At 44.8% G+C, this 23,998-nt stretch overlaps 1 protein-coding gene across 1 annotated transcript in view; it reads right to left on the reverse strand.

Moving 5' to 3' along the window:
- Positions 1-1,094: 1,094 nt before the first annotated feature.
- The window catches only part of s100p (S100 calcium binding protein P), a gene marked incomplete at both ends in the record, with an annotated part of 27,793 nt that continues 4,889 nt past the window's right edge, over positions 1,095-23,998 (reverse strand). The window contains 2 exons of the mRNA XM_080547862.1: positions 1,095-1,289; positions 1,464-1,553. Coding sequence (XP_080403988.1) covers positions 1,095-1,289; positions 1,464-1,553 — 285 coding nt within the window. The remainder of the gene's footprint in view (positions 1,290-1,463; positions 1,554-23,998) is intronic.

Consider the following 23,998-nt stretch of genomic DNA (forward strand, 5'->3'; position numbering starts at 1 on the left):
TCGCCACTTACTGAATGGATAACCAGGGATAATTGGGGTATGTGTGTGTGTGTGTGTGTGTGTGTGTGTGTGTGTGTGTGTGTGTGTGTGTGTGTGTCTGTGTAGGTGTGTGTGTGTCTGTGTGTGTGCGTGTGTCTATGTGTGTGTGTCTGTGTGTGTCTGTGTGTGTGTGCGTGTGTGTCTGTGTGAGTGTGTGTGTGTGTCTGTGTGGGTGTGTGTCTGTGTGTGTGTGCGTGTGTCTGTGTGTGTGCGTGTGTGTCTGTGTGTGTGTGTGTGTGTGTGTGTGTCTGTGTGGGTGTGTGTCTGTGTGTGTGTGCGTGTGTCTGTGTGTGTGCGTGTGTGTCTGTGTGGGTGTGTGTCTGTGTGTGTGTGCGTGTGTCTGTGTGTGTGCGTGTGTGTCTGTGTGTGTGCGTGTGTGCGTGTGTGTCTGCGTGTGTCTGTGTGTCTGTGTCTGTGTGTGTGTCTGTCTCTCTGTCTGTATCTGTTAGGGTGGTTCAAGGGCAGATTAAGGTCCACTGTTTGGCACTTGTGTAAACCCCCCGTCTCGTCTCGTCTTGTACGATGTTGACACTTGGTCGGGAGGTGCGGAAAAGAGACCCCCCCCCCAGAAGAAGAATGGGGGTTCCACCCAACACAGTCCCTGGATTTCATCAGTCATGGCTACCTCTCTGGCACAACAGCCCCACAGCTTTCCCCATAGCCCCTGTTACAGCTCACAGGCAGTAGTAGTAGAGGCCTGAGAGGAAGAGGAACCAGACAGATACTCTGTCCGTCCGAGTCCGTCACTCTGAACCATCCAGGCGTTAGCTCAACGAGCTAACACAGTCTTTTTCGGAGACTTGCAGGAGACTTGGAGTAGTCGGTAGTGCACAAACGATATACATCCAGTAAGTTCTCCGTAGTTAAGAGTGCGTGGTGGTCGTCTAATCCGGTAGTAGCCTTGTCCTGGCTGCCCTCTGTCCTCAGGTAGAGCGTTAGAGCGCCCCCTATCTGTCGGAGGAGCAGAAGCAGCTGCTACGCCCTCCTCTGCCTTTCTCCCTCCTGCCGTCACCACCACCACCGTCACCACCACCGCCACCGCCGCTGACGGCCGTTCACCTCTTGATCCGGCTCAGCTGTTCGGCCATGATTGACAGGTACTGGGTGAGCTTCACCAGGGCGATGATGATGGTTCCACCAATCAGAGTGCAGGTGGGCCAGAAGAGGGAGTGGAAGACGGCGACGCGGCCGTAGATCCGTGTCAGTATGGCGCTGTCCTGCCGGTCCTCCGGGTCGGTGTAGCACATGACCTGAAACATGACACCGTCATTTAGGGTTATATACTGTACTATAATATCATGTAGGGTTATATACTGTACTATAATATCATTTAGGGTTATAAAATGTACTATAATATCATTTAGCATTATATACTGTACTACACAGTCTCACCTGTAATACCCTGCCCCACCACATGGTCTCACCTGCTGCTGTGTCTTCAGACGCTCTGAGATGTTCATTATGACGCTGTGCATTACTGTGTAGTCCTTACGACACTTAGGCACCAGGAAGCACTGTAAGAGAGAGAGGGGGGGGCAGAGAGAGAGGGAGGAGGCAGAGAGAGAGAAAGAGGAGGCAGAGAGAGGGAGAGAGAGGGGGGGGGGCAGAGAGAGAGAGGGGGGCAGAGAGAGAGGGAGGAGGCAGAGAGAGAGGGAGAGAGGGGGGGCAGAGAGAGGGGGGAGCAGAGAGCGAGAGAGAGGGGGGAGCAGAGAGAGAGGGGGGGGGCAGAGAGAGAGAGAGAGGGAGCAGAGAGAGAGAGAGGGGGAGCAGAGAGAGAGAGAGGGGGGAGCAGAGAGAGAGAGAGGGGGGAGCAGAGAGAGAGAGAGGGGGGAGCAGAGAGAGAGAGAGGGGGGAGCAGAGAGCGAGAGAGAGGGGGGAGCAGAGAGAGAGAGAGGGGGGAGCAGAGAGAGAGAGAGGGGGGAGCAGAGAGAGAGAGAGGGGGAGCAGAGAGAGAGAGAGAGAGGGGGGGAGCAGAGAGAGAGAGAAAGAGGGGGGAGCAGAGAGAGAGAGAGAGGGAGCAGAGAGAGAGAGAGAGGGAGCAGAGAGAGAGAGAGAGAGAGAGAGAGGGGGAGCAGAGAGAGAGAGGGGGGGGAGCAGAGAGAGAGAGAGAGAGAGAGAGAGGGGGGAGAGCAGAGAGAGAGAGAGAGAGGGGGGGCAGAGAGAGAGAAAGACGGGGGAGAGAGATGGGGGAGCAATGGGAGAGAAAGGGAGAGAGAGAGGTTTAAAGGCACAGTTCAGTATGTATCAACGGTTGTCAAACAGTTTTTCCTATTTAGAAACACTAAAAGAGCAATGGGGTTATCACACAGTTTCATAACATGAGTCAACTGTTACTACATCCCATTGCATTCCTTTCTCCTGTGTGTGTGTGTGTGTGTGTGTGTGTGTGTGTGTGTGTGTGTGTGTGCGTGTATGTATGTGATTCCGTTCAATTCAGTCACATAGAATCAGAATCAGATTTTTTTATAACAAAAAGCTTTTATTATATAAACTCCTCAACAAAAGTTCAGAAACGTTATTTCGGTCAATTATTCCTCCCCTTTAATAATACCAATTGGTATTGTATTTTATATCCTTGGAAAGCCTGATTAGTCATCTTTACAACGAGGTACAACTTGTAAGGATCATGCATTTGTGGAATGAGCAACACAGCTAAACGTGTGGGTAGCGGCCCAAAAATATTTGCCAAAATCCCCTGCAATATTCTTCTGTTGGTTTTACAGTGGCTTCAATTGTGCAAAAATACTGTGCAAAGTACGATGATATGAATTGCAATATAATACAGTACGGCAGTTAAGTAGTCCAGCGGTATACAAGTAATCCAGTATTGTGTATAAGTAGTTATAATACTGTAATATGTTCATTTTTGTAGTGTGCGTGGGGTTGGTTATGGGGGTGGAATATAGAATGTAGAGTGTAGAGTGTAGGGTCTAGAATGTAGAAAGTAAAGTGTAGAATGTAGAATGTAGAATGTAGATTGTCGGGTGTAGAAAGTAGAATGTAGATTGTATGGTGTAGAATGTAGAAAGTAAAGTGTAGAATGTAGAATGTAGATTGTAGGGTGTAGAATGTAGAAAGTAAAGTGTAGAATGTATTATATAGAACGTATCCTTTATGACCTGATTAGAAATGTAGCCTCCGCAGTAGTTAATTAGTTTCTAACTGCAAGGTTTCATCCTCCGTTTCCTCCCCTCTTCTATCTCATCACGTGTTGAAAGGGAGGCGTCGGAAGTTAATGTTGTGGAGATTCACAATTAAAATCCAATAACACAAGCCTAATCAACAGTCAACAGTGAGTAATGACTGTATCCACTAAAGGAGAAATTGTCTTTGTGTGAAGTGCATTGATTTGTCTGCGACAATGTCAATAAAGTTTGATTTGGTTTGATGTTGTGTGTCTCTGTGCGATGGATGGATCTTCCTCTTATAAGTCTTCTCATCAGGGATGGAACCTGGGTCTCTCAATTAATTCAAGCCCAAGCATTTGTGACAAGTTCTAGTCTTTTGGTCCGCATATCGGCAACCAATCAAAATGTTCTGACTTTTCTTTTGAAACACGGAACTACGTTTCAACGTTGTTGAGTATCACAACACAAACTCGCTAGTCAAGCCAAAATACTGCAACAACGCAATGGATTCAGTGAGTAATCCCCACTGCTCCCTAGTTAAATAGAACACTACTTTACATTGTCAGCAGGCTCACAAAACAAGCTGTGTTAGTTGACTAGCGATGTGTCGTTGAGCGATGTGTCGTATTCACAGTTTTCGCAAGAAAAATCTGATCATGACATCGAATCCCGATATGTGGACCAAAGCATTAGAACGTGTCACATTTACCATTAGACCAAGAAGACATCCTCCCGGTACAAGGACAGCATTGGAGCATACAAGTCTCAGCCAGGGCTACCCCCTCACTAGAGTGTTCCTGGTTCCCAACCCCCTCTGCTACACATTCAGGAGTAGAAGATTCCACACATTACACTACGCTTTTTTTAGGTACCCTTTATATTACAGCCCTGTTTCTGCTAATATTTACTAACAATGATATAGGGGGTGTTCTCACTACAACATTTGCTTCACTTGGAATCGGAGTTTAGGATCAAATATGCTTTGCTCTGCGTCGTTTGGAGCTGTGAGAACGCGCATTCGAAGTAACTCCCGAAGCAAACAACCGACGGATGCTCCGCTTGAAAAGGGTGGTTTCGCTCCGGTTAACAAACGACGCATCCATCACTTTGCTTCGCTTCGCTTTTGGTGAGAACGCTGCTCGAGGCAGTCCATAGGAAAACAGCAGCGCATGTGTGTTGATCTGGAAAAGAGCGGGACGAACGGTCATCCACTTGCTCCGGGTCATGATTCAGACATTCATGCGAGAACATGACCATAGTTACCATGTGATCAAAAATAGGCACCTAACTCAATGAATTCACCACAGTTGGTAACGATCTGGCACTAAATGGCCTCGGAATAGTGACGCTTTACTCAGCGAATCGAGAAGAACCAGGAAGTGTATTTAAATAATAAGTAAATAAGTAAAACTTTAGTATGGGAACACGTAAAGGCTCTCATTTCTCTTTGTGGACTTCAGCTCTGCCTTCAACACCATCCTTCCAGACAGGCTAGTGACCAAACTACTAGACCTGGGACTATCACACTCTATATGTGCATGGATCAAGGACTTCCTGTCTGACCGCCCCCAGAGGGTGCGGGTGGGCTCCCACACCTCCACAGCCCTCAGACTCAGCACTGGGTCCCCCCAGGGCTGCGTGCTAAGCCCCATCCTCTACAACCTCTACACCTACGACTTCACCCCCGTCCACCCCAGCAACTCCATCGTAAAGTTTGCAGACGACACCACCGTGGTGGGCTGCATCTCGGGGGGGGGGGGCGAGGCGGCGTACAGGGATGAGGTGGAGCAGCTGGGCAAGCTGTGCAAGGTTAACAACCTGCTGCTGAACCAGTCAAAGACCCAGGAAATCATCGTGGACTTCAGGAGGAAAAAATCTGAGATCCAGCCCCTGCTCGTCGATGGAGGGAGCGTGGAGAGAGTCTCAACCCTCCGATTCCTGGGGGTGCACATACAGGATGACCTGTCCTGGAAGATCAACACAGCAGCCATCATCAAGAAGGCACAACAGCGGCTCTACTTCCTGAGAGTCCTCAGGAAAGACCACATCGGACAGGAGATGCTGGTGACCTTCTACCGCTGTGCAGTGGAGAGCATCCTCACCTACTGCATCTGCGTGTGGTTCTCCAGCTGCACAGCCGCAGAGAGGAATGCGCTACAGAGAGTCGTGAGATCGGCCCAGAAGATCACCGGCGCCCCCCTCCCCTCTCTGGAAGAGCTGTACAACACACGCTGCCTCAGGAAGGCCTCCAAGATCTCCAGAGACCCATCCCACCCTGGGTACGAACACTTTGCTCGGCTGCCCTCGGACAGGCGGTTCAGGACCATGTTCGCAAGGACAAACAGACTGAAGCTCAGCTTCTACCCCAGGGCCATTCAAGCCCGGAACACAGCAAAGACCTAGGTTCTAGGCCCTGGACAATCTAGACAAATTGATGGCAGCTACTAGATTGAATTCAAGTGTAATACTGAAACACAACTGTGTACATTTCAAACCTAAATGAATGTGCAATAACACTATGTGCAATATGACAACCCTCGGGTACATAAGGTTCAGAGATAGGAAATGTTAGAATAGGTATAGCATAGCATAGAGTACAGCACAGTGTTTTATTTGTATAGTATAGTATAGTGGATAGTGTACATAGCCTTTATTTATGTAAACCAGCTCTTTTCCCTTCTTGTTTTTAGTTTTTTTTTCCTAGCACCAGGGGAGCCCCCCCTCCCAAATTTCGTTGTTTGGTACCTGTACTATATCAATGACAATAAAGACCATTCATTCATTCATTCATTCATTCATTCATTTGTAGCTTTTATGTGTTTAATAAGTGTGGTCTTAAGTGTGTGTGTGTGTGTGTGTGTGTGTGTGTGTGTGTGTGTGTGTGTGTGTGTGTGTGTGTGTGTACTAGAAAGTCTACTTTCATAATATGTCGCTTACCATTTCAATGTTTTTGTGTACTTCCTTCATAACATGCGTCATTTAAATGTATTGAAATATTTGTTCTTGTACTTCTTGTGCAACACCACCATTTCCCAGTTATTGGGAAACTCTAGAATCTAACTGCCTCCTGACAGGGAAGTAGACTAGTCAAATAAAGAACTCATCCAGACAGACAGTTATTTGACTTCTACTTTCTTAAATGTCATTGTTATCAGTTATCACTATGAAGCACTTTGTTCTCAGCATTTTTCCTCACAACATGTGACATGAATAAACTCTGATTGAGTAACTGATTGATTGACTGATCAGGCCTGGGTTAGGGTCAGGGTCAGGCCTGGGTTAGGGTCAGGGTCAGGCCTGGGTTAGGGTCAGGGTCAGGCCTGGGTTAGGGTCAGGGTCAGACCTGGGTTAGGGTCAGGGTCAGACCTGGGTTAGGGTCAGGGTCAGACCTGGGTTAAGGTCAGGATCAGGCCTAGGTTAAGGTCAGGGTCAGACCTGGGTTAAGGTCAGGGTCAAGCCTGGGTTAAGGTCAGGGTCAGACCTGGGTTAAGGTCAGGGTCAGACCTGGGTTAGGGTCAGGGTCAGGCCTGGGTTAAGGTCAGGATCAGGCCTGGGTTAAGGTCAGGGTCAGACCTGGGTTTGGGTCAGGGTCAAGCCTGGGTTAAGGTCAGGGTCAGACCTGGGTTAAGGTCAGGGTCAGGCCTGGGTTAAGGTCAGGGTCAGGCCTGGGTTAGGGTCAGGGTCAGGCCTGGGTTAAGGTCAGGGTCAGGCCTGGGTTAAGGTCAGGGTCAGGCCTGGGTTAGGGTCAGGGTCAGGCCTGGGTTAAGGTCAGGGTCAGACCTGGGTTAGGGTCAGGGTCAGACCTGGGTTAAGGTCAGGGTCAGACCTGGGTTAGGGTCAGGGTCAGACCTGGGTTAGGGTCAGGGTCAGACCTGGGTTAAGGTCAGGGTCAAGCCTGGGTTAAGGTCAGGGTCAGGCCTGGATTAAGGTCAGGGTCAGGCCTGGGTTAGGGTCAGGGTCAGGCCTGGGTTAAGGTCAGGGTCAGGCCTGGGTTAAGGTCAGGGTCAGGCCTGGGTTAGGGTCAGGGTCAGGCCTGGGTTAAGGTCAGGGTCAGACCTGGGTTAGGGTCAGGGTCAGACCTGGGTTAAGGTCAGGGTCAGACCTGGGTTAGGGTCAGGGTCAGACCTGGGTTAAGGTCAGGGTCAGACCTGGGTTAAGGTCAGGGTCAGACCTGGGTTAAGGTCAGGGTCAGACCTGGGTTTGGGTCAGGGTCAGGCCTGGGTTAAGGTCAGGGTGCCAGAACCAACACCTTGGAAGGGCCATTGAGCTGGAGCTGTTCCTTATGTTTTGTTCTAATTTAGATGTTTTGGTTTTGTCTGTTTTGTTATTTTGCTTGTCATGTCTTGTGTGGTTCATATGTCCTGTTGTTACTTTAGTTCTTGTTTATTTTAATTCATTTTTATTTTTTCTTCTCTTGTTTTTTTGTTAAATGTGTCTATTGTTATTGTATTGTTGTTGCACAGGACCCTCAAGGGGTACAATACCAATTGGTATCTCAAGGGGTTATTCCTAATAAAGCAATTTCTTATATTTTCTTTGTAGGAGACCTCTGAGGGTTAATGATTACTACTCACGGCAATCATCTAGCCTGAACTTGAGCTTGGCTGACATGAGCCCGACCTTCGACCTCCACTGGTGATGATGCCAGTGAGACACTCCCATGTTAGATGTTCACTTTGAGGTTTAGGGGACATTTATTACGTTTTAAATTCAAGTATATTAATACACTGACTATTCCATCTATTGATGTGTGTGTGTGACGGTAAATTCCTACTACACATATGGCAATAAACTAGCCTGAACCTGAACTTGGCTTACATCCCCAAGCCTCTAAGATCTACAGGAGAGGCTACGGAGGAGGGGCTACAGTTTACAGCACTGAGAATCTAATTATAAACATGATCTGTTTCTCAGTGTGGCTTTGATGTGTTCTTGTAGCCTTATCGGTCCTTGTGGTTGTGTCTAAGGCCCAGCTCCAGCCCAAAGTACAGTAGATGGAACAGTGGTTGTGTGTTGATACGGTGTGGTGTGTGGTGTGTGTGTGTTGATACGGTGTGGTGTGTGGTGTGTGTGTGTTTACACAGTGTGTGGTGTGTGTGTGTTGACACGGTGTGGTGTGTGGTGTGCGTGTGTTGATACGGTGTGGTGTGTGGTGTGTGTGTGTTTACACAGTGTGTGGTGTGTGTGTGTTTACACAGTGTGTGGTGTGTGTGTGTTTACACAGTGTGTGGTGTGTGTGTGTTTACACAGTGTGTGGTGTGTGTGTTTACACAGTGTGTGGTGTGTGTGTGTTTACACGGTGCGGTGTGTGGTGTGTGTGTGTTTACACAGTGTGTGGTGTGTGTGTTTACACAGTGTGTGGTGTGTGTGTGTTTACACGGTGCGGTGTGTGGTGTGTGTGTGTTTACACAGTGTGGTGTGTGTGTGTTGATACGGTGTGGTGTGTGGTGTGCTGTGAGTCTTCTACATAAACTGTCTCCTTTGTCTTTGTTCATAATTCTCCTCCTCCATAAGGAAATGTGATGGCATAGTCTAAAAGTACTCTATGTACTTCTTCTAGCACGACGACTGCCAATGGCCCCTGGCCTGAGCACAGAATACGTTTCCTTCTATGACTGGTGGATAGATGATTCACTTACTTAGTCAAATGTATTGATTGTAAGTCGCTTTGGAATAAGGCGTCTGCTAAATGCGCCCCCCACAAACAAATTAAAACCCCTCTTTTATTGACACCTCAAACACACACAAAGCTGGTTTGGTTTGGATTTTACATAATGTTGTTAAATTATTGTACGTTATTATTGTTTATTAAAGGGAAGAGGTTTCATCAGGTTCCTCAATAACACCATAACAATGGTCTGGGGTAATCATGTGTCCCAAACTACAGTAACGGAACGGCATCCATTACCGCCCCTAAATGATCAAGGCCCAAATAAAACTTGTGGAAAGACTTCACAGATTCACACTGTGGACAGCACTCTGGATGAACTTGCAGCTGAGCTAGCTACTAGTATCTCTGTATCCAAGATGAAGCTCATCCTGACTCTTTCCATCACCTGCACCCTCCTCTACCCAGGTAACACGTTTCACCTTAAAGCTACACTTGAAAATTCATCCTTATATTCATTATCTCCAGTACAATTTATATCTATTTAAAACTGTGATTTCCTATGTTTCCGTAGTGCAAAATAACAGCATCCTGCACACTCAAACACTGTGCAAAAAAACCGAAGTTTATTGTAAGCTTTCGGTCATAGACCTTCTTCAGGCATGAAGAATGTTTCCGTAGTAAAATATATAAGAAGAAAAGGTGTTATGACTATGAAGTCATAGAGATCTTAAAATAAATAAATATGAAATTCTAAACTTTTCTAAAATGTTCTAAATTCCCCGGTAGGAAATGTGTTGTAGTTTTTGGAAATTGATTATTATTATTATTATTATTATTGTTATTGTTATTGTTATTATTATTGTTATTATTATTATTATTATTATTATTATTATTATCATCGTTATTGTTATTATTATTATTACTATCATTATTGTTATACATACACTATACACACATACACTATATGGACAAAAGTATTGGGATACTCGAGCATCACACCCATATGTGCTTGTTGAACTTCTCAATCCAAAACCTGGGCATTAATATGGAGTTGGTCCCACACATATGCTTACATTTACATTTTTGGCATTTAGCAGACGCCTTATTCCAAAGCGACTTACAATCAATACATTTGAATACTAAGCATGTGAATCAGCAGTCCATCATTCGTTGCAGGAAGAGTACTCTAGCTCGGCCCGGGGCCACTATCGCCTTCTACTAAAACTTTTTTTTCTTTTTTTTTTTTCTGGAGAAACTGAGAAACAGTACAAGGGGGGCAATAGAAGTTCTTAGGGACACAGTAGAGGGGAACGCGGGTGTCTTTAGGAGACGTAGTGGTGAGGGTCAGAAGATGTCTCAGGAGGAGCAGTTAAGATGTAACCTGAAGAGATGGGTCTTCAGTCTACGACGGAAGATGGGTAGTGACTCTGCCGTTCTGACAGCCGTTGGGAGCTCATTCCACCAGCGGGGAGCCAGTGTTGTGAAGAGACGTGATCGGGCAGCCCGACTGCTGTGTAGAGGAGGTGGGGCCAGTCGGCCAGCCGAGGTGGAGGGGCGGAGTGAGCGGGCAGGGGTTTGGGGGGTTACCATTTCCTTCAGGTAGGCAGGGGCTGTCCCTTTAGCTGCCTGGTATGCAAGCACCAGGGTCTTGAATCTGATGCGAGCTGCTATCGGGAGCCAGTGCAGGGTGCGAAGGAGAGGGGTGACATGCGAGTATTTGGGGAGGTTGAATACCAGCCGGGCAGCAGCATTCTGGATGAGCTGCAGAGGTCTAATGGCTGAAGCGGGGAGCCCAGCCAGGAGTACATTGCAGTAATCCAGGCGGGAGATGACCAGTACCTGGGTACATGCTATAACCTTCTACTACATTTTAGAATATGGTTGCAGGGATTTGCTCCCATTCAGCCACAAGAGCATTAATGAGGTCGGGCAACTGATGTTGGGCGAGAAGGACTGGCTTGCAGTCAGCGTTCCAATTCATTCCAAAGGTGTTCTATGGGGTTGAGGTCAGAGCTCTGTGTGCAGGCCAGTCAAGTTCTCCCAGAACAAACTCTGCAAACCATGTCATTATGGACCTCACTTTGTGTATGGGGGCATTGTCATGCTGAAACTGGAAAGGGCCTTTCCCCAAACTGTTGTCACAAAGTTGGAAGCGAACAATTCTCTAGAATCTCATTGTATGCTGTAGCATTAAGATGTCCCTTCACTGGAACTAAGGGGCCTAGCCCAAACCATGAAAACAGCCCCAGACCAGAATTGTCAATTTTTGTATATATAAATAAATGACCCCCATTGAAATCATAGAGGGTCATTACTGTATCTTAGGACCTTATATTCTTTAAATATTTATTATTTTACCTTGTTGAGTACAGAACATCAGTTTTCACATACAGTATGACAGTATATTTTGCCATTTGTGCAGCAGTGAAAAACTAACCAAATTGACTTTGTTTTGATATTTGATGTATTTGATGTTTGAATGTTTTTTAAACTTTAAAATGCAATGTAGCTTTTGCAGTGTTGGAGTGACATTGCTTTTTGATGGCTACTGATATGTTAGTTGGAATTCATTTCATTAGACGTTATGTGACATTATTGCGCATGAGTTGAAAATGAACGTTTTCTTAATATTGGCAGTTAACAGTCAGAATCAGAATCTCACAGTTAGTCAAATAATAGTTTTTAAAAAGGTGCCTATTTACGTAAACACAATGTTAACATTCTAATACCGATGTAACGTAAACTTCCAAACCAAATTGCTACTACAAATGGGGGAAAAAAGATAAGAAGTTTAATCTGTTTTATTGTTTTTGAGTGATGTGGTCCTCTGTGGCTCAGTTGGTAGAACGGTACTAACAATGCTTAGCTTGTGGATTTGATTCCCGCTGGGACCATATATACTGAAAAATTTATGCACTTGCTGTATAAGCGAGCAATATAAGTTATTTGGATAAAAGCAACAACTAAATGGCATGTTATTATTATTGATTTGTTTTTAAATCTAAGCTAAAAACCTTCATGTTTTGCAGCAGTTATGATTAAACACAAACACTTCTATCAATGTCTTTTTTCCATTCACTATTGTCTTAAATGTTTTATCTATTTACTTCTTATATTGGCTTTTATTCGTTGTAATTTTTTATTGTCTTACTATGCTGCTCTTGCTGTATTTTTAAATAATGTATGTAAAGCAGTTTGAATTGCCCCTGTTGTATGAAATGTGCCATACAAATAAATTTGCCTTGATGATGTTTGTTACAGTTGATATGCTGTGCCACGCTTGTGCGGATCCACACTGTAGGACAACATACCTAGGGAGCTGTCCTGCTGAGACTGTGTGCATCACTGCAACATTAATTCATGTTGAAGTTACTCATGACGGTGAGTCTGTCTTTTTCTTGGTTGATAAAGTACATTTACATTTACATTTTTGCCATTTAGCAGACGCCTTATTCCACAGCGACTTGTGGAAAAATGTGTGTGTGTGTGTGTGTGTGTGTAATGCCTATTAGGATCCTAATTGTCCTAATTGTATTTGTTTAATTTGTTTCATATTTCACTTTTTCTTCATTAGACACCTTCACCAACACCCAGACGACAGTCGTAAAGGGTTGCTATGGCAATTATACAGACGTATGTCCTTCACTGAACAAGAGGTTCAGTCGCTCGGTCAACGTAGGGTTCGTGCGCGATGCCTGGACTGCTTTCTGCTGTGTCACTGACGGCTGCAACGGAGACACCCTCCCAGGTACAGCATAAACATGTGTTTGTGTGTGTGTGTGTGTGTGTGTGTGTGTGTGTGTGTGTGTGTGTGTGGGGGGGGGGGGGTTAACACATTGGGTATTTTAATCAGGAGTACTCTATTTTAATAAAACATCATCCACTTCCTATTTCACAGCACCCATCGAACCCAACGGACTAACCTGTTACTCCTGCACTGACACTTTATATAATTCATGTAACGAAGAATTGCAGTGTCTGGGAAATGAGGACCATTGCTTCAGGAGAACATGTGAGTCACTCCGTCTATTTGAGTGTTTGATCTGATGTACATTTGGGGTCTTACCCGCCAAAGAAGGGGGCTGCTGGCTGGACGAAAAAAGAAAAAGAAAAACAGGAAGAAATGCCCTGTTCACAATCATTCAGAAGTAATTAGGGGGACTTGATTCAGCAAGTTCTTCGACATACTTATTACGGGAACAATTTCCAACCAACCAACCAACCAATCAGACCATGTCTCTTTTTATCCACTACCATAACATCTATCTAATATCTAAATATCTATCGCCACATACCAACATAAGGCTTTGCAAGCCTTCTTCTGGAACTTCTACTTCTACTTCAATTTGACTCCCTGAATTGACGTAATTGAAACTCAACCCGCACCGAACCCTGTTTTGCTGTTTAAACATTTTGCAGTCATTCATCAAACCAATACATGTTTGTCTTACTATCTTTCCAAAGACGGACATGGACCTATGGGGTGTGCATCAAGCTATTACTGCAACGACCCAGACCTCACCTGCTGCAGTTCTGACCAGTGCAACAAAGCAGGTGAGATGAACCTGTAGAACACATCCATGCATGAAGCACTCGGCTTCCTCCCTCTGGAAATACAAAATGAAAAAATATATACCGTCATACTTTGTTTGTGTTTGACCAATCAACCTGCTTACGATCAGCACTTGAGTTGAGGGGGGATGGCATCCCCCCCTGAAATAAAAACTGTCAAAATCATCCCCCTTCTAAAACTGCCATCCCCCCTTTCCAACCCTTATATCAATGAACGTGGTATTACTGCTATTTCAACATTTAGTTTTGCGCATATTGAGTAAAATACTGTGGGCGAGGGAGGGGGCACGCACACATGCAATGACATTTTTATTAAGTCACTGACACTGAAAACACTGACACTGAAGTAGACGACACTGAAGTCACTGACGCTGTGGGGATGCTAAAATTGGCCCCATATGAAAAAATCCACCATCCCCCCTGATTTTCTTTTACAACTTGAGTACTGGTTACGATGGTTAGAATGGAAATTCCCTGTTTTTTAAATTGTTTTTTTGCTATGTTTTTTTTTTAACAGCTGACTTACTGCAGTGCCGAGCGTGTCTGGATGAAACATGCGAGGAAACGGCCTTACTGGGCTGTGTTGAAGAGGGCGTGTGTGTCACCGCAACACAGGTCCAAGTCACTAACCAACGTGAGTCTGTAGTTTCCTTAGTTGATTTCTTAGTTGATTGTGCAATACGAGAAACTACTGTGCAATAACCAAGGGAATAGTGCAATGTTCTATAACCGTGCAATATGTTTACATTCTTGTGTTAGGTTTTCATATACTGTATATAAGTTACTAGTTCATACGTTTACATGTTTATAAAAAGTACACAGTTACATGCTAACTTCCCCCTGTCTATATACCCCCCTGTGAATAGGCCATAGTGTATATAAGCATATACGTTTACATAATAGATACATTCTCAGATTCCTACCGATCACCTATGCCCTATTTATATCCCCCCTATTTATGTCTCATTCTTGTTTTTTTTATTATCTAAGGACTGTGTTTGTTTGTTAGCACCTAGGGCTTGCATTTGAACTTCGTTGTATCTGTTACAATGATAATAAAGATCATTCATTCATTCATGCATTCATTCATTCATTAAGTGCAGTGTACTGTCAGGATAGAACTACGTCCAAACTGACTCTCTGTTGAAGAACCCTTTGTGGTTAGACCACTTTTTCGGGAAGTTCTACAGTATTTAGAACCATTGTTTTTAAAAGCATATATACACACATGCATGCTCACACACACACACACACACACACACACACACACACACACACAGACGCAGACACAGACACAGACACAGACACAGACACAGACAGACACAGACACATATACACACACATTTTAGGATGATAAACAGTATACATCCTAAGTGTTTTGTGTTTCATATGTTACCTTCTCTATTGTTTATTAGACTTCACCAGCTCCAAGACAACAATCATAAAGGGTTGCCTAGCCAACTACACAGACCTATGTCCTTCACTGAATAAGAAGTTCAGTCTCTCAGTCAACGTAGGGTTCTCGCGTGTGTCCACTGATCTTCTCTGCTGTGACAGTGCAGACTGCAACGGAGACACCCTCCCTGGTATGAACATCTGTGTGTGTGTGTGTGTGTGTGTGTGTGTGTGTGTGTGTGTGTGTGTGTGAGTGCGTGTGTGAGTGTTTGTGTTGAAAATGAATATAAATGTTTTATTTCATTTGATGATCTAAACCTTTATCACTCTCTCCTCTCCAACTACGCCTCCTCTGCATCAGCTGCTAAAGCGTCCTATAGTCCTTGAGCCAGGACCCCAAATTTGGGCCACCGGTACCACATGGGGGGGACAATGTCTCATGGTGTTTTTTGTCAAGGTATACACCCCTAGTACTAGAAACACACAGCACTAGCACACAGTTCGCTATCACATTTTTTCTAGTACTAGGGGTGTATACCTTGCTAAAAATCACTATGAGACAGGTGGTACCGACCAACCCTACTGGCTCACGGACTACTACTATCATTCCAAAATACATTCTTCTGCCTCTAATCCTAGGAAACTGTTCTCCACATTCTCCATACTCCTCAACCCACTTCCTCCTCCCTGACATCCTTCCCTTCTTTACCACCGTAATCAACTCTTCCTTAACCACAGGATCTGTCCCGGTTGCCTTCAAGATGGCCAGAGTCAAGCCTCTCCTCAAGAAACCAACCCTTGACCTGTCCTCTGTCCACAACTACAGACTGGTATCCCTTCTCTCCTTCCCTTCCAAAACCCTTGAACGCGCTGCATCTAAACAACTGATTGACTATCTCCGTCAGATGGAACTCCTGGACCACCACCAATCTGGCTTCAAGGCTGGGCACTCCACTGAGACTGCTCTCCTTGCTGTCGCAGAGGCCTTCCACTCTGCTCAAGCTTCCTCCCTCTCCTCTGTTCTCATTTTCCTGGACCTGTCTGCTGCCTTCGACACAGTAAACCACCAGATCCTTCTCTCTATCCTCTCAGAACTGGGCATCTCTGGCACCGCACACTCCTGGTCTGCTTCCTACCTGGCGGATCGCTCCTACCAGGTGACTTGGAGAGGATCGTTGTCTTCTCCACGTACCCTCACCACAGCATTACCCCAGGGCTCCGTCCTAGGGCCTTTACTGTTCTCCCTCTATACCAAGTCTCTTGGCTCGGTAATCTCCTCACACAGATTCTCCTACCACAGTTACGCAGATGACACTCATTTCTTCCTGTCTTTCCCCCCCCTGACCTTCATGTGGCAACTAGTGTCTCTGCGTGGATGTCAGCCCACCATCTCAAGCTCAACCTTAACAAGACTGAGCTACTCTTCCTCCCTGGGAAAGTCTGCCCTCTCCAAGACTTCTCTATCACAGTAGAGAACTCTACTGTAACCCCCTTCCAGACAGCCAAGAACCAGGAGTGATCCTGGACAACCACCTATCCTGTGCAGAGAACCATCGCAGCGACAGCACGCTCTTGCAGATTCTTCCTTTACAACATCAGAAGGATACGTGCATTCCTCACCAGAGAAGCAATGCAACTCTTGATCCAGTCACTGGTCAGCCCCCAAACTTCTGCCCGTTCACTCCACTCCTCCACCTCTGCTGGCCGACTGGCCCCACCACCTCTACGCCAACACGACATCACGTCTGTTCACTACCCTGGATCTCCGCTGGTGGAATGAGCTTCCCACGGTTGTCAGAACTGCAGTCACTCCCCATCTTCCGTCGGAAACTGAAGACCTATCTCTTTAGGCCACACCTTAACTGCTCCTCCTGAGACATCTACTACCCCCCTGCACTGTGTCTCCAGACAACTGCCCCCCCCATATACTGTTTCTCTTCCCCCCCTATACTGTTTCTCTTAAGATTTATACTACCCCCATGTACTGTTTCTCCAGTGTCTACAAAAGAAAATAATAATTATTATTCTTCTATCACGACGACTACCAATGGCCTGGACTTCATTACTTTTCCTGCAACAACCTCCTGTTCTTATTTTACAGCACCCAGTGTCAAGCCCAATGGACTACACTGTTACTCCTGCAATGATAGTTCATATAATCACTGTGACCAAAACCTGCAATGTCTGGGAGAGGAGGATCACTGCTTGAATCAAACAGGTGAGCTCCTGTACTGTCATTTTTTGTACTGACGTTTTCATGGAATTCAGGAAGTGATTCGAATTGACATTATTGTCTCTAATCTTCAGTTTAGTGAAAAATCTTTGAAAATTAAACACCCCGTTCACAATCATTGAATTGTGATGTCAACTGACCCAAACCCTTTTTGGGTTTAAAAATTGTTTAGATATTCATCACACTAAAATGGTAAATGGACTGCACTTATATAGCGCCTTTTTTGCTGCTCCAAAGCGCTTTACAACGGCCTCTCATTCACCCATTCACACACACATTCACAAACCATGCAAGGCGCTGGCCCGCTCACTGGGGACAATTTTGGGGTTCAGTGTCTTGCCCGAGGACACTTCGCCATGCGGCCAGCCGGGGCTTGCGATCATTAGATGGCGGCTCTACCTCCTGCGCCACAGCCGCCCCACACTGACACATGTTTTCTTTGTTATCTGTTCACAGTTGGAGACCGTGCTCTGCTGGCGTGTGTGTCCAGCAATTACTGTGAGGACATGGACCATCCGGGCGTCTGCTGTGACTGTGACCTGTGTAACCAGGAGGGCGGCCACAAGCCCTGTAACACAGCCATGTCTCTGGGGCTCCTCCCTCTAACTCTGGCTCTGCCCTTCATCAACCTGCTCTGGTGATGTCATCAACCTGCTCTGGTGATGTCATCAACCTGCTCTGGTGATGTCATCAACCTGCTCTGGTGATGTCATCAACCTGCTCTGGTGATGTCATCAACCTGCTCGGGTGATGTCATCAAACTGCTTTAGTGATGTCATCAACCTGCTCTAGTGATGTCATCAACCTGCTCTAGTGATGTCATCAAACTGCTCTAGTGATGTCATCAAACTGCTCTAGTGATGTCATTAACCTGCTCTAGTATGTCATTAACCTGCTCTGGTGATGTCATCAACCTGCTCTAGTGATGTCATCAACCTGCTCTAGTGATGTCATCAACCTGCTCTAGTGATGTCATCACCTGCTCTAGTGATGTCATCAACCTGCTCAAGTGATGTCATCAACCTGCTCTAGTGATGTCATCAAACTGCTCTAGTGATGTCATCAAACTACTCTAGTGATGTCATTAACCTGCTCTAGTTATGTCATTAACCTGCTCTGCTTATGTCATCAACCTGCTCTAGTGATGTCATCAACCTGCTCTAGTAATGTCATCAACCTGCTCTAGGGATGTCATTAACCTGCTCTAGTAATGTCATCAACCTTTTTTTGATTGATTGATTGATTGATTGAAGACTTTATTAGAAGATTTGCAGAAGTAGGTACATGAAAGTACATATTACATACAAGGTCAACTAACAGGATAAAAACCCAAGAAAGCCACTGGCTTATTTCAATTGGGGTCCTTGATTCAACCTGCTCTAGTAATGTCATCAACCTGCTCTATTGATGTCATTAACCTGCTCTGGTTATGTCATTAACCTGCTCTGGTGATTTGTTTTCCTTCTACTTTCGTATCTGCAATTGTTTTTATTGTGAAGCACATTGCACTGTATCACAAAGCTTTTCACAAAACGTGTTACATGAATAAAGTTTAATTGATTGTGTTTTTGGTAGAGATCTAAATAGCTCCACGCTGTGTGTGTGCGGCTCAGAGTGTGTGTGTGTGTGTGTGTGTGTGTGTGTGTGTGTATGTGTGTGAGTGTGTCTGTTGCAAGGTTCTCACAGGGATGTCTCTGATAGTGTAGCGGAGGTGATCTGGAACGTGTGTGTGTGCGTGCGTGTGCGTGCGCACGTGTGCGTGTGTGCGTGTGTGTGTGTGTGTGTGAAGTTACATCACACTTTGGGAAATCAAAAACTAAGTGGACAAACAAAGCAAAAAGATGAGGCAATTTCCCATCATGCAACTTGCAACACATCCTGCCGTTTGAATCACTGCCTACCTACGTACATGTTCCAACCAGCGTTACACGATTCAACCTGCAAGCTCACTCTTCTACATCAGCAGCCCACCCTTTCTGGGAAGGCATAGCTAGATATTGCAAACACTACATAAGGATCCTTCTAAACCTTGAACAGGTTACGGTCAGAGTCTAGCCAGAGACACAGCATTCTGGAGGAAGAGGTTATTGCTTAGCTAGCGACAGTGTTGTACCCAAGATGAAGCTTATCCTGATTCTCTCTATCACCTGTACCCTGCTCTACCCAGGTAATACATTTCACCTTGTGTCTGTGTGTACAGATCAATGGATTAATGATTAGTGAATGAATGAATGGATGGATGGATGGATGGATGGATGAATTTTGGGGGTCTATGGTTTGGTGCTAGATCATATTGTTTGTATTGTATTTATTGTTTATATTGTATAGTATTGTTCTTGTTGTGAAACACTTTTTTAAAAAGTGCTGTATTAATTAATTGATTGATTGATTGATTGATTAATGAATCGATGAATGAAGGAAGGAATGCAATGTTGTTTGGGTGTCTAAAGCCGGGTACACACATAAGGATTTTCAAAATCTTAACAGATTTTTTATCTGAGACAGATCCCACACATAAAAAATCTTGGATTGAACAGCCTTGATCGTATTGTGTGTGGTGTGCGCCAATATTCCCATTTCAGCACCCCACAGACATAAAGATTATCGTTACGACAGTCTAGAGTCTCGTTCCCCAAGCCAGAAATCTCACGTGATCAGGGTAGTAGTACCCTGACTGACCTGTACGAGGCAGCCATGTGCGACAGAGCAAGTAAAGTTCAGAAGAACGAAAAGAAGAAGACGCGTCAGTCAGCTCTCTTCTTGATTGGCTACATTCCATTCCACGTCACAATCGGACTCGCGAGTAGGGTTGCCAGATGGGGCGGGTTTTTATTTTATTTTACAAACATCATTGGCAACAGACATACAGTTTAGGGGGCAGGAGATGGGCAATAGTAATTAGCGTTTTTCTGAGAATATAGGTTTTGGGCTGGTTTTTGGTGGATTTACCGGTTTTTAGACTGGTTAGGATGTAAATTGTCAATCCTATCTGGCAACCCTGATCGCAAGTTGTCAGTTTCGCCCACACACAACATAACAGGACTTTTGATCTGCTCGGAATCTCCTCAGAGAATGGCAATCGTAAATATTGAACACGTTTAACATTTACGATTGTCGGCCCGACCATTTTCCGAGCAGATTGTCGGGAGGAATGGACTCCTAACACACCTCACACCACAGGATAATCTTGTAGGATAATCTTTAGAGCCATCCGAATAATCGGGCGTTTGCTGTCCTTGGTCGGAAGGAAGGGGGAAAATCGGCCCAAAATCGGCCAGATTATGTTTATGTGTGTACCCGGCTTAAGTCATATTCTCAATGCTGTTGATAGGTTATTTAGGTAGTTTAAACAGCTTCTACAGTACTCTAGGTAGAGTTTAAACAGTGTATACAGTACTCTAGGTAGAGTTTAAACAGTGTATACAGTACTCTAGGTGTTTCTAGAGGTAGAACAATGATACAACTGATCTGTTGTTGTGTTTGTTTGTTTGTCTGTTTGTCTGTTTGTCTGTTGATCAGTGGACGTGCTGCAGTGCCACATGTGTTGGGATGCGACGTGTTCAACGACCAAATTATTCGACTGTGAATCTGGAGTATGCAGCACTGAAACCACAGTGACACAACGTGAGGATGCAGGTTTTTAGCTCATAATTGATCATCTCTCATATCTTTTAAAAGCCTTAACCTTATTTATTTATTTCTCTAAGTTGTCTTTGCTCTGTGAATGCTCTGTGATTGCTCAGATTTTGATCTCTATGTATTGTGAATGATGTATTCATTCAGTTTTTGTCTCTTATAAGAGTAGTGATGATGGGTTAAAAAGTAATACTATGCTGTATCTAAACCAGGGGAGGCTGGTGGAGGTAGAAATCGGAGGACGTGGTCATTGTAATGCATGAAACAGAATGAGGAATGGTATCAAACACGCGTTCGATACAATTCCCAAATCCATTCCATGCATTTACAATGAGCCCGGTCCTCTGATTTCTACCTCCACCAGCCTCCCCTGACCCACATAATGCTGCAAAAACGACATTTATATTAAATTGTTTAATGTGTCAACTTCCCTCTACTAGTTACTACTGGAGCCATTCAGACCTCCGTATCCAAATACTGCCAGTTTCCAGCGTTGCGCTCCAAGTGCCCCACACTGAACAAGACAGAGCTCCGGTCCATCAACTTCGGGTACACACGCGGAGCTTCCGCTACGTTCTGCTGTGACACTGACGGCTGCAACAAAGATACCCTCCCTGGTAAGAGAGTGAACCGCTGGGAGGTTTTCCCAAGTCTATTTTTTAGGGCATTTCAATGTTCAACGTCCATGTTAGTCTCCACAGAAACTGTGTCTCTTGATCCTATATGTCCCCAAAGTCCCCGCACTGAATTCGGCAAGCGCTCCTTCATGCACTATGCGCCCGCTGCCTGGAATTCATTACAGAGCACTCTGAACTTGAAAGAACTCATTTCTCTTGGAACATTTAAAAACCTTGTGAGTAACTTTGAATCAGCCTCGTATCGTTCTTGCCCCTGTTTTATATGAAAGTCACATTATTTTATTCTATTTATTCATATTGTTCTTGCTCCTGTTTTATATTTTATATTTTATATGAAAGTCCCATTGTTTTATCCTATTGCTCTGATCAAATTGTATTTAGTCTATTTTTTGTTGTTGACCTGGTGTTGTTTTATTGTGTAATTGTGCTGTTTGTTTTAACTGTTGAAACTTGATGTTTTTAAGCTGCTGTCTTGGCTTCCCTTGAAAAAGAGATTATTGTGTCTCAATGGTTAAATAAAGGCTAAATAAAATAAAAAATTAAATAAAATACAATACAACAACTGTCCAGACCAAACCGTGGTCCTGTACAGGAAGGAGGGGGGGGGACCCCGAAAGATCATTATGATTATGATTATTTTGATTCTTTAAAAAGGTTCTCCTACACACAGGGTTCCCGCGCTGGTCTTAAAAAGCCGTAAAGGCTCAAATCCAGCAATCCAATTTACAAGGCCTAAAAAGGTCTCAAATTTCAGTTGTTGCCAAATCTTTGTAGACATGAACTGCAATCTTGAGTCTGTATTGTTTTTTAATCACTGTGGACTGATGTGTCTGAAATAAAGTTACATTTAATTGATTAATGACAACAGTAATGAAACTCCTCCCCTCTGCTTTTCTCCAGCACCCAGTGACCGGCCCAATGGACTGAGCTGTTCCTCCTGTCCCGACCACAAGAACCTGAAGGACTGTGTCAGAACTCCGCTGCAATGTCTGGGGATTGAGAACCGATGCTTCAATCAAAAATGTGAGTCCGTTCACCGCCACGCTGAGTCCCATAGGGGAAACCGCTTTCATCTGGTTTGATGTCGGGGCGGCTGTGGCGCAGGAGGTAGAGCCGCCGTCTAATGATCGCAAGGTGTCCTTGGGCAAGACACTGAACCCCAAATTGCTCCCAGTGAGCGGGCCGGCCGACGCCTTGCATGGTAGCTTGCCGCCGTTGGTGTGTGAATGTGTGTGTGAACGGGTGAATGAGAGGCCGTTGTGACGCGCTTTGGATAAAGACGTTTATGTATTCTTTGGTGTGAAAAAAAAGAAGAAAAAAAAAACTCTCAAACTGACACATGTTCTGTTGCCCCCCCCCCCCCCCCCACAGATACAGATTTTGATCTTCCAGGGTGTGGTTCGGATCATTACTGTGACACGCCCAACTTGACTCCCAAGTTCGAATGCTGTGATGGGAACCTGTGCAACGGAGCCATGCGCCTCCTCCCTCTGATGCTGCCTCTGTGCTTCATCACACTGCTCTGGTGATGTCATCAACCTGCTCTGGTGATGTCATCAACCTGCTCTGGTGATGTCATCAACCTGCTCTAGTGATGTCATCAAACTGCTCTAGTGGTGTCATCAACCTGCTCTGGTGATGTCATCAAACTGCTCTAGTGATGTCATCAACCTGCTCTGGTGATGTCATCAACCTGCTCTAGTGATGTCATGAACCTGCTCTAGTGATGTCATCAACCTGCTCTAGTAGGACTGGGAGGCGGGAAGTAGGATGATGTCACGATATTGTGACACAAACAAATGATGGAGAAGAATAGTCCTTTATTTGCTATTTTCTTATTCAGTTCAACTTAATTTAATTATTATATTGTTCTTTTGTAATACTGTATACAGTGTGTGTCATTTTTAGTTCAACTTTTTTATGTTATTGTAAAGCACAATGCATTTTGGATAAAATGTTCTACATCAATACAGTTTGATTGATTCATTGAGAAAAAAGTCATTTATATTATATAGTATTATGCAGTATACAGCACATTGTTTTATCTGTACAGTATAGTATAGTGGATAGTGTACATAGCCTTTATTTATGTAAACCAGCTCCTTTCCCTTCTTGTTTTTGTTTTGTTTTTTTTCTTTCCTAGCACCAGGGGAGCCCCCCCTCCCAAATTTCGTTGTTTGGTACCTGTACTATAGCAATGACAATAAAGACCATTCATTCATTCATTCATTCATTCATATGACAGGATGTTATAAAACAGTTTATTGTAATAACGCAATCTGATTGGTTGACAGCCATGGTATATTCGCAAAATACACAGCAAATGTCTCTTTGAAATTGTCCATTTGAGAATAATCCTTCTTTTCCTTCCCTTTGCGAGTATTAGCAACTCAACCAGATTCACTTCCCCTTCCACAGAAATAAAAGCACAGTTTTTACTTCCCTCGATACACCACAATAGTGGACTGCCGACGCAGTGTGTTGGTATGTTTTGAAGCAGCTGTCACATATGATATCATGACATACAAGTATACAGCCCTCCTACCATGAAACAGGAATCCCTTCCCCAGCATGTTCAGACATGCTTCAGCAACTACAGTTGATGCATAACCAGGGGGGTATTCCATCAACGTCACAAAAGAAAAAATCCAGGCTTATTTTGATAAATCTCGCCTGGATTGTCCTTAACTTAAGCGACGTTGATGGAATACCCCCCAGGCCAGGCCAGCCAAAGCTCAGCTCAGCT

This window comes from Nansenia antarctica (genome assembly GCF_963989245.1).
Source record: "Nansenia antarctica genome assembly, chromosome: 17".
NCBI lineage: Eukaryota > Metazoa > Chordata > Actinopteri > Argentiniformes > Microstomatidae > Nansenia > Nansenia antarctica.